The 11,302-nt window shown below is 47.6% G+C and overlaps 1 protein-coding gene across 1 annotated transcript; it reads left to right on the forward strand.

Moving 5' to 3' along the window:
- The first annotated feature begins 9,339 nt into the window (after positions 1-9,339).
- Positions 9,340-10,320, forward strand: LOC102449090 (olfactory receptor 14I1-like). Its single transcript, XM_006135724.2, has one exon. The coding sequence runs from the start codon at positions 9,364-9,366 to the stop codon at positions 10,318-10,320; it is 957 nt and encodes a 318-aa protein (XP_006135786.2). The 5' UTR covers positions 9,340-9,363.
- The last annotated feature ends 982 nt before the right edge of the window (positions 10,321-11,302 follow it).

Raw genomic sequence — 11,302 nt, forward strand, 5'->3', positions numbered from 1 at the left:
GTCTTCCCATTGACCATGGACAAACACAGCATGGCAGGGGTCTTTTACCTTCCCACCAAAACATCTGGTGTGACCAGAAATAAAATCATATTATGACAAATTGTTTGTTTTTTCTTCCTTATTTTCTGTCCATAAGAACAGCAGCACGGCCAGACTGGGTCAGACCAAAGGACCATCCACCCCAGTGTCCTGTCTGCCCACAGTGGCCAATGCCAGGTACCCTGGAAGGAATGACCACTACAGGGAATCATCAAGTGATCCACCCCCTATCGCCCATTCCTAACCTCTGGCAACATCGACTGTGCGCTGCATGAAGAAATACTTCTGTTTGTTTAAAATCTGCTACCTATTCATTTTGTTTGATCACCCCTAGTTCTTGTGTTTTGGTAGCAAATAAATAACTTTTCCTCTTTTTTTTTCTACGCCACCCATGATTTTATAGATCCCTATCAGGCCATTGAGACAAGTTTTTGAGATATGCGGGAGGATATGTAGTAGAACAGCTTGTAGCCACAAGAGAAGCACTGACCACCTGGGGTAAAACACAATATTCCTCACAAATTACCCTCTAATTGTGCTTTCTCTGAAGCAGCTGTTACTTGCCACCATGAGGTAGGGCTGACTCTGTATATATTTCTATGACAGGTAATGATGCAAGGAGGAAATTCAATGGACTTCAGACCTTGTGCACACTTTTATGTTCCTCTCTCCATAATGTAGGTCTGAGCCATATCCAAATTGTCATGGATCCGAAATTAGCCCTCACAACCAAACAACTTAGCCCAGGTCTACACGAGACCCAGAAGGTCGGGTTAAGATACACAACTCCAGCTACATAAAATACATAGCTGGAGTTGGTTTACCTTACATCGAGTTTGGCGCTGTCTTCTCAGTGGGAGGCTGATGGGAGCAAACCCTCTTGCTCGCTTTTATTACTCCTCACAACTGCCAGAAGTCCTAGTGCCAGCCTGAGCTGCCCTCAGTGTTCAAGTTAGTGGGTCTTCACTAGACCTGCTAAATCAAACACCAGAAGATCGATCTCTGGCATGGCAAATGGAGACATGGCACTAGGAATCTATCAGACTGTTCCATGGCCATGTCCAACAGTTTAGTGCCCCTGTGGTCCATAAGGGTGCGTCGACACAGCACCCTCAGCTTGAAATAAGCTATGCAATTCAAGCTACGCAAGTTGCGTAGCTTATTTCGAGTCATTTTCAGAATAGCTTATTTCGAAATTTGGCTCTGGCTACACAGCAATTGTTTCAAAATAAATCGCTCTTCCGAAACGTCCCTTACTCCTCGTGGAATGAGAACATAAGAATGGCCGTACTGGGTCAGACCAAAGGTCCATCTAGCCCAGTGTCATGTCTGCTGACAGTGGCCAATGCCAGATGCCCCAGAGGGAGGGAACACAACAGGGAATCCTCATATAATCCCTCCCCTGAGGTTTACAGGGATGTTGGAATAATGAGTCCGTTATATTTTGAAATAACGGGCATGCTCAAAAGACACAGAATAGCTATTTTGGGATACTGCCAGTATAGACGTAGCCTAAATGTCATTCTCAGCTACAGCTGAACTGCTATCAATGACCTCCTGGACTACAACTGAAGGAACAGGGCAGCTTCCCGGGTGTTCTGCTGATGAGCAGAGTTCATAGAATCATAGATCACAGGGTTGGAAGAGTCCTCAGGAAGTCACAAAGTCCACCCCCCTGCTCAAAACAGGGCCAACCCCAACAAAATCGAGATCCCTACCCAGCATGCCCTCCAGGAGGCCTGGGAAGTCTTACTGCCTACCTCCTGGATGTTCCTTGAGTGGTAGAGTGCTGTCCCAGGGCCTTGTTATCTGGCTCCTGCCCCATGAGTCACCGATTGCTCCATAACCCAAGCAGGCTGCCTGGCTTGCAGACTACACCTGGGAAATATGTTATAAAGGGCTCACATGCCACAATTTTCACTTCCTTATTCTCGTGTCCTGTTCCAACACATTGTGGTGGGATCTTGTCAACCTGTGGAGGGCAAGCAATTCTCAAAGGCCACTCTTGGTCTATCAAGGATATTAGTTGGTGACTCTTTTGCAGAGCCGTGGGCATAGAGGTATAGCTCCTTCCCCTGCACACACCCTCCACACTTGCCTATTACTGCTGCACAAGGGAGTCTCTGGTGCATATCTGCATTGAGGACCTCACTTTGAAACCCTTTTTCTGTCTCCTCCCAAACCTTCTCTTCTGGAACCTTCTCTTTCCCCGATTCCCCATACCTCTTGATGTATGCACATGTCATCCGGGGCCTGGTGAAGTCACAAAACCTTCTTGTCCACCTCCTCCTAACACTGGCAAAGGTGGGCTATCTACCACAGGGGTAGGAGGATCTTGGACAGGAATGTGCCCTGTGGCTGAGAGTCTTGTTTTAGTTGCTCTCTGAGATAATGGACAGGGGCAAAGTTCCTCTGGGCTGAATCCATTGGCTCCTTCGGCACCTTCAAGGAGCAGTGGGCGCTGTCTTGGCTCAGTGTTCCACTCTTGACCACTGATTTGGAACCTGTAACCCTCACTCCTGCCCCTGTTTTCTCCTTAGTTGTCCTCTTGACTGTAGGCTGAATAACTTCTCCCCTAAGGCGAGGGAAGGGGCCTTTAGCTGTGGGTAGACCCAAACAAACCCAACTTTCTGAGACCCCAACAGATGCAGCTCAACCCAGAAGAGTCTTGAAAATCCCTAGACTCTGGACTTCACAGCATCCAAGTCCCTATGGCATTTAGTTTCTGTCCATCTGGAAGTGCACAACCACCTTGGTCTAGGTGTTTCTTTCAGGCACGGCATGGTGAGGTCCTAAGATTGGCCTGTGGGGCTTGATCTAGTAGTAGGGCTAAGAGCACCTCTAGGCTATGTCTACACTGGAGGGTTCTTGCCTAAGAACATCTTGCACAAGTACCCTTGTGCAAGAACTCTTGTGCAAGAACACGTCTTTTTGCACAAAAGTATCCATGGCAGTGTGAGCGCTTATTGCTCAAGAAAGCTCTGATGGCCATTTTAGTCATAGGGCTTTCTTGCGCAAGAAACCCCTGCCGCACGTCCACACTGCCCTCTTGCACAAGAGGGTTTACACTTGTTAGAAAAGAGCGTAGCTCTTGCGCAAGGAGCCCTGTCTTCCGATGCCGTACTGGAAATCTTAAGCAAGAGCAGGCGGGCAGTGTGGACGCTCTGCGGGTTCTTGCGCAAGAACGCCAGTGTATACATAGCCCTAGGGTGCATCTACACTGCACTCATAGCTTGAAATATGCAAATTAAGTTGTTTATTTCGGGTCAGTTTCAAAAGAGTTTATTTTGTAATGTGGTGCTGCCTACACAGTGCCAAACTTTGAAATAACTCACTCTTCCGAAGCATCCCTTGCTCCTCATTGAATAAGGCTTACAGGGAAGTCAGAACTGCGAGCCCGAAATAACGGGCTTGCTGTGAAGACACGGGATAGCCTCCGGTATCCTGAAATAACACTGCAGTATAGACATCACCCTATAATGACACTTCAGGGTGCAGACCAGGGGAGGCCTCGTTTTTAATCCCTATGGTTAGAGCACTGAGGTGTGATGTCAAAACTTGAGTTCAATACCCCTCCCTGCATGATGAGGGTGGGTGGAGGGAATATTAGGTGGGTTGGGTTTCCAACCGCATAGGTGGGTATCCTAACCATAGGACTATGAGATATTGTAGGTTAATGGCATATTAGGGTGCATTAGGAGGAGCATTGCCAGCAGATCCAGAGATGTCATTATTCCCCTTTATTTGGCTCTGGTGAGGCCACATCTGGAGTATTGTGTCCAGTTCTGGGCCCCCCACTACAGAAAGGATGTGGACGCATTAGAGAGGGTCCAGCAGAGGGCAACCAAAATGATTAGGGGCTGGAGCGCATGACCTATGAGGAGAGACTGAAGGATTTGGGTTTGTTTAGTCTGCAGAAGAGAAGAGTGAGGGGAGATTTGAGAGCAGCCTTCAACTTCCTGAAGGGAGGATCCAAAGAGGATGGAGAGAGGCTGTTCACAGTGGAGGCAGATGGCAGAACAAGGAGCAATGGTCTCAAGTTGCAGTGGAAGAGATCTAGGTTGGATATTAGGAAAAACTATTTCACTAGGAGGGTAGTGAAGCACTGGGATGGGTTACCTAGGGAGGTGGTGGAATCTCCATCCCTAGAGGTGTTTAAGCCTCGGCTTGGCAAAGCCCTGGCTGGATTGACTTAGTTGGGATTGGTCCTTCCTTGGGCAGGGGAGGCTGAACTTGATGATCTCCTGAGGTCTCTTCCAGCTCTATGATTCTATGATTCTATGACTGCCTCTCCCATTGAAGTTGTTCCATTTTATATGAGATAATCGACTCTACATTTTAGAGAGTTTTTCTGTTTCTCGGTTTGATCAAGAACATTTCCTAAATGCTAAGAGCTGGGACAACCAAATTCAGCAGGAAGTTTCCTATTATCATAACTGAAAGCAACACAAGGGTTGGGGTCTGTCAAGAAAACTGGATGAGCCTGGCAGGGGATGGCACCCCCTAAAACCAAACAGAAAGGAGACACACTCACCAAATCAAGCACAGCCCTCAAAATGGACATAGCTGAGGGAATGCCGAAAGAGGCGGAACCAAGATGAGCCAGAAAACTAGGATAAGCCTGGAATTGGATTGCGTCTCAGCATACCTTCCAGGAAAGAAACAAAATGGGGCAATTTGGAGCAGTGCTCTGTTCTGGCACCACTAAATCGATGCTTAAGGTTTGAAAACTAGAAGTCAATGTTATTGGAAAGCAAGTTGACGGTAGCCTGGCTGTGTGTAACGATGAGCTAGTTCCCTTCCTCTGTTACTGCGGTGTCTTGTAATGTTCGCTCTGCGCTGTGGCAATCGGAATACACGGACTCTACTCTTCTCTGCCACTGACCTACTATGCGACTTTAAATCAGGCCTTCCCCTGCCTCGGTTTTCCCTTCCTCTCTTTCTTTGCCTTGGCTACTAGGACTTGATGCTCCTCTGGAGAGGAGCTATTTAAAGGTATTTGGGAGCCTGGCGAGATTTACAAAGGTATCCACCACCCCTTGAAAGCAATGTATCTTAGGGTCCCGACTGCCGCTGAAAATCTCACTAGGTTTCTAAATACCTTTGTAACTGGGGCCTCGTGTCTTTATCCATAAACGCCATGTACGCCAAGCCAGCAGTGACTTCCTATTGCCCATTTTCTGGGATCAAGTTCATAGAATCACAGAACGCTAGAACTGGAAGGGACCTCAAGGGATCATGGAGTCCAGTCTCTTGCCCTCATGGCAGGACCAAGCACCATCTAGATCATCCCTGACAGGTGTCTGTCCAACCTGCTCTTAAATATCTTCAGTGATGGAGATTCCACAACCTCCCTGGGAAATTTATTCCCGTGTTTAACCACCCTGCCAGGGAAATTTCCTAATATCCAACCTAAACCTCCCTTGCTGCAGTTTAAGCCCATTGCTTCTTATTCTATCCTCATTGGACAAGGAGAACAATTTTTCTCCCTTCTTCTTATGACACCCTTTTAGAGAACTGAAAACGGCTCTCATGTCCCCTCTCAGTCTTCTCTTTTCTAAACTAAGCAAGCTCAATTTTTTTCAGTCTTCCCTCACAGCTCATGTTCTCTAGACCTTTCATCATTCTTGTTGCTCTTCTCTGGACTGTCTCCTATTTCTCCACATCTTTCTTGAAATGCGGTGCCCAGATCTGGACACAATACTCCAACTGAGACCTAATCAGTGCAGAGTAGAGCGGAAGAATGAGTTCTCGTGTCTTGCTCACAACACTCCTCTTCAAGCAGCCCAGAATCATATTTGCTTTTTTTTGCAACAGCGTCACACTGTTGACTCATATTTAGCTTGTGGTCAACTCTGACCCCTAGATCTCTTTCTGCAGGACTCCTTCCTAGACAGTCACTTCCCATTCTGTGTGTGTGAAACAGATTGTTCCTCCCTAATTTGCACTTTGCATTTGTCCTGATTCAACTTCATCCTATTTACCTTTGACCATTTCTCCAATTTGTCCAGATCATTTTGAATTATGACTTTACCCTCCAAAGCACTTATGACCCTGTCCTCCAAAGCAGTGTCAACTCCTCCCAGCTCGGTATCATCTGCACACTTAATAAGCGTCCTCTCTCTGTGCCATCATCTATATTGTTGAAGATACTTGATGCTTGGTCCTGCCATGAGGGGAGGGGGCTGGACTAGATGATCTCTCATGGTCCCTTCCCATTCTAGTGTTGTATGCTTCTATATTTCTTAGCAATCAACTTCACACCCGGAGCATCCTGATCTGTGAGTTTCTCTGGTGGCGGCATCCCAAGAGCTGTGGATACAACACAAGAGAAAAAAAAAGATCTCTACTCCCCCAGAGGTAATCACGTGGAGTTAATGAAGGACCAGGCTCGTCCAGGCCAGCTGAGGGTTTGGCGCCACTCAGATTTTCCCCATCGCGGATCACATGTTCATGCTCTAACTATATATTTTATCCTCTGAACACCCTGGGAAACCACTTCTGCACCAGCCTCCCCTATTCAGCCGATGGTCCTTGCGAGGATGCAGCGTGAGACCCAGGGCACGTCATGTCGGGGAGGGCAGGGTGATGGGACGGTTTGCTCCAGAGGTGGGATCTGAGCTGGAGTCCGAGTCTCGGAGACCAGAGTTTCTTATTTAACCCTGGAGCTAGGACATTGGAAGCCTGCACGAGCCGGGATGTTCGTTACAGGTTGGAGGAGCATCCTTCCCTGCTCCCGTTTTGTCCTTCAGTACTCATAGAATCCTAGAGCTGGAAGGGCCCTCAGGAGGTCATCAAGTCCAGCCCCCCACCCAAGGAGGGAATTAGGGAAGGTGCATTCGTGGAGTGGAACTCTCTCTGCTGGGAACTGCAAAGACCCAACAAGTCCAGGGAAGCAGCCGGTGGATAATGCAGAGATGAGGCCATGACGGATTGATCGGGACCAGCCAGCGATCGCTACTGCAAGAGGATCAAACGCATCGCGAGTGGGGCAAAATTCCACAGATCCCAACACAGTAAGCTTGCTCTTTCAACTGCATATATTTGCATATTAAAAGACAGTCCAACGTGAAGACCATACAATGAACGAGGTATGGACTTGTTTAAGACTTTGGCTGTCTGTTACGTTACATCTCTAGCGCCTTTTACCAACATTTTTATCGTGAAAAGAAAAAAAGACCAAATCCTGTATTTTTTGGTGTGTTTTGGCTACTGTGAAATAACCCTATTCAGGTAAAATTGGACGACGACAGAAAATATTCAGCCTCGTTCTATTCCCGCGAATAGGATCTCTGTTTTCCTCCGTACATAAATGCGATGATGATGAGGGGAAAAAAATCTGTTTAATTTAAAATTGGAAGCTGAGGGAATTACAGCTTATTTAGTCTACAGAAAAGAAGAGTGAGACAAAATCAGGGAAGTAAATTGGATATTAACCGAACATTGGAAAAAGTTCAGAAAAGGGCAACAAGAATTATTAGGGGTTTAGAAGGGATGCCATATGAGGACAGATTAATAAGAGTGGGAGTTTTTAGCTTAGAAAAGAGGAGACTAAGGGGGGATATGAGAGAGGTCTATAAAATCATGACCGGTATGGAGAATGTAGAGAACGAAAAATTGTTTACATGCTCCCGTATCACAAAAACTGAGGGGATTACCAAATGAAATCAATAGGTAGCAGATTTAAAACAAACCAAAGGAAGTTGTTTCTTCACACAGCACACAGTTAACCTGTGGAACTCCTTTCCAGAGGATGTTGTGAAGACCAGGACTTTAACAGGGTTCAAAAATGAGCTAGATGAATTAATGGAGGACAGGTTCATTGTAGGCAGGGATGGTGTCTCCAGCCTCTCTTTGTCAGAGGCTGGAAATGGATGACAGGGGAGGGATCACTGGATGATTGCCTTTTCTGTTCACTCCCTCTGGGGCACTGGGGATTGGACACTGTTGGCAGACAGGACACTGCGCTAGATGGACCTTTGGTCTGACCCAGTCTGGCTGTTATGTTCTTAATGCTACAGGCCCATCACTGCGTAGAGATGTGATGCAGATGCAATTTATATAGAGAGTCTGGGGAGAAATTGTTACAGATAAACACTTGCTTTAGACCGGGGTGGGGAACCTGTGGCCCGGGAGCTGAATCTGGGAGCACTAGCATTGAGGAGGCTGTGCTGGCACTTCATCCTCCTCGCCATCCTCCTGTGTGGCTGGAGCTCACAAAATCTACTAGCCTGGGCCTCCTAAGACTTGGGAGGTGGGAAGGGTGTTTCTCCTTCTTAGTCGGGGGCCATGGCAGTGAGCGCTTGGGTTTTGTTTTTGCAAGGTTTTTTATTTCTTTGTTTGTTTTGCTTCTCACTTTTGTACACCCCTCCAACCGATTTTTCTGTGGGTCAGTGGCCTACTTAAAATCAGGAATAAGGGATCTTCCGGAAAAGGCTTTATTTTCTGAAAGATCCCCGTCTAGACTGGCGCTTTTCTCCAGCAAAGCCCCGAGCCGGAAAAAAGCAGCAGCCATGTTCATGCAAATGCCGTGGGGAAAATTTAAAACCCCGGGGCATTTGCAATTCGGATGTGTCTCATTAGCATCCCTTTTCCGGAAAAGGGTGCCAATGTAGACACAGCCTGGGGGTGTATCTAGACCATAGGGTTTTGTCAACAAAAGTGGACTTTTGTCGACCAAACTATACCTGTGTCTATACTGCCACTGAGTTCTGTCGACATAACGTTTTGTCGACGGCTGTAAACCTCATTCTATGAGGAATAACGCCTTTTGGCGACAGAGTTCTGTTGATAGAAGGCGTTATTGCATCTATACTGTCCTTTGCGTCTACAGTCTCATGTCGACAAACAAGCTTGCTTTGTCAACAGAACTAGCTGTAGTTTAGATGTTCTTTGTTGACAGAAGCTTTGTTGACAGTATCTGTCGACGAAACTTCTGTCTACAAAAGCCAGTAGTCTAGATGTACTCCTTGGTGAGTTATTTTTGTATTTCCCAGGAAATAGTAAACAGGCTATGATGAGGTGTCAGGATTTGATTGTCACCCTCAAGTTTTTTGTCTACTGTTTGACACAACGGAGAGACCGTCTTTGGTAGGTCTCTTGTGCTTGGGTTGTAAGCTGTTCCATTCTTTGGTGCTCTCAAGTTACATACTGGGCCAGATCTTCTAATGCTGTAAAATGATGCAGTCAAATCCTTTGCTCCTTGGACATTCATGGCATGAGATATTATGAAGAGGGAAGTCGGGGTCATTCTTCTGTCTCTAATCCTGACCATTGCTCTTCTCTTTCCTTCCCCAGCCTTCACACCATGAACTGAGGAAGAAAATGTCCAACCGAACCACTGTGACAGAGTTCCTTCTGCTTGAATTCTCTTATGTTCGGGAGTTGCAGATTCTGCACTTTGTGGTGTTTCTGGTGGTTTACCTGGCAGCTCTGGTGGGGAACCTTCTCATCATCACCACGGTGGCACTTGACCACCGTCTTCACACCCCCATGTACTTCTTCCTGGCAAATCTGTCCATCCTCGACCTCGGCTCCATCTCTGTCACCGTCCCCAAATCCATGGCCAACTCCCTCCTGGGCACCAGGTCGATTTCCTACTCTGGATGCATCGTCCAAGTCTTCCTCTTCATGTTCCTACTCCCAGCCGATCTTGCCTTACTCACCGTCATGGCCTATGACCGGTATGTGGCCATCTGCCACCCTCTACACTACGAGCGCGTGATGAACCGGAGAGCCTGCGTCCACATGGCTGCTGGCGCCTGGATGAGCTGTGTTGTCTACTCAGCCCTGCATACTGGGAACACGTTCACATTAACCTTTTGTGACAACAATGTGGTGGATCAGTTCTTCTGTGAAATCCCCCAGCTCCTGAAGCTCATCTGCTCCGGCTCCTACGTCAATGAAGTGGGGGTTATTGCATTTGGTGCCTGTGTAGCCTTCGGTTGCTTTGTTTTCATCATCGTGTCGTACGTTCAGATCTTCAAAGCGGTGCTGAGAATGCCCTCGGAGCAGGGCCGGCACAAAGCCTTCTCCACCTGCCTCCCCCACCTCGCCGTGGTCTCCTTGTTCCTTTGCACTGCGTCCTTTGCCTACCTGAAACCGTCCTCCAAGTCAACCTCCATTCTGGATCTTGTGTCCGCTGTTCTCTATTCTGTGGTGCCGCCAGTCATGAACCCGGTCATCTACAGCATGAGGAATAAAGAGATTAAAGACGCTTTGAGGAAGCTGACGGGATGGAGGCTCTTCACCAAGAAGAAAAGGACCGTCTGTCTCCCTTGACTGCATTTCTTATTCTGTATTTCTTTGTAAATATAATCCATGGATTGCACCCATGTCCCCATTGCGGTCAGTTGCTTGATGCAGGGGTTCAAAGCGATCCCTACTCCACTGTGGTCACTGGCGGTCCTGCTGAATTATACAAGCCTAAAAAAGATTGGAATGTATCTATCTGAGGGATTTAGATTGCATTTTGCATATAAAATGGAAGCCATGGGGATGCTCCTGGTGGACTTCATGGGAGTTTGTGACTCTCCCGTTTCGGGATAAAAATTCTGCTTGGAATCTGAGAGTTTTTGGTTGTTGCGTCATCGGTCTTTCTTGCTTTGTTTTATTGACTGGTTGGTTGCTTTATGTCTTTGTTTCAAGGGTTTACCCCTGCAGAAGTAAGTTCACAATCTATCTTTCCAACTTACAGCTCTACAACAGGGCTACTCGACACGTGGCCCGTGGGCCGCATTCAGCGCATGGACCATTTTTTTGTGGCCTGCAGTGTGGTTTGGGTTTACGCGGGGTTCAACACGCGGCCTGTGGGTGGGATCCTTTGAACATGGCCTCCACTGGGAACACTCTCCACAACAGCGAGGCATCTCCCAGGTGGGGAGAGCATTGAAAGACGCAGGCGGACGGGCTGGCTGGAACTGAGGGATACAGGATGTCGGCGTTTCTAGGCCCCAGGGAGGAGGAGCTGGGAGTGCTGGGGCATGTTGGAAGTGCTTTGTATTCTTGGTGTGAAAGAAGCTATTTGCATATATTTGCATGTAAATACAACCACACTTAAGCTGCAGCCCTCGGCATGTGCTCTGAGTATGATTCTGGCCCCCAGGGCTTCCAAAGTTGAGTAGCCCTGGTCTACATTATAGAGTCATAGAACACCAGGGCTGGAAGGGACCTTGAGAGGTCAAGTCCTGTCCCCTGCCCTCACGACAGGACCAAGTGTAACCATTACCCCTAAGAGGGAGCTATCTCTTCAAGAGACCCCTAT

Source organism: Pelodiscus sinensis, chromosome 30, assembly GCF_049634645.1.
Source record: "Pelodiscus sinensis isolate JC-2024 chromosome 30, ASM4963464v1, whole genome shotgun sequence".
Classification (NCBI taxonomy): Eukaryota; Metazoa; Chordata; order Testudines; family Trionychidae; genus Pelodiscus; species Pelodiscus sinensis.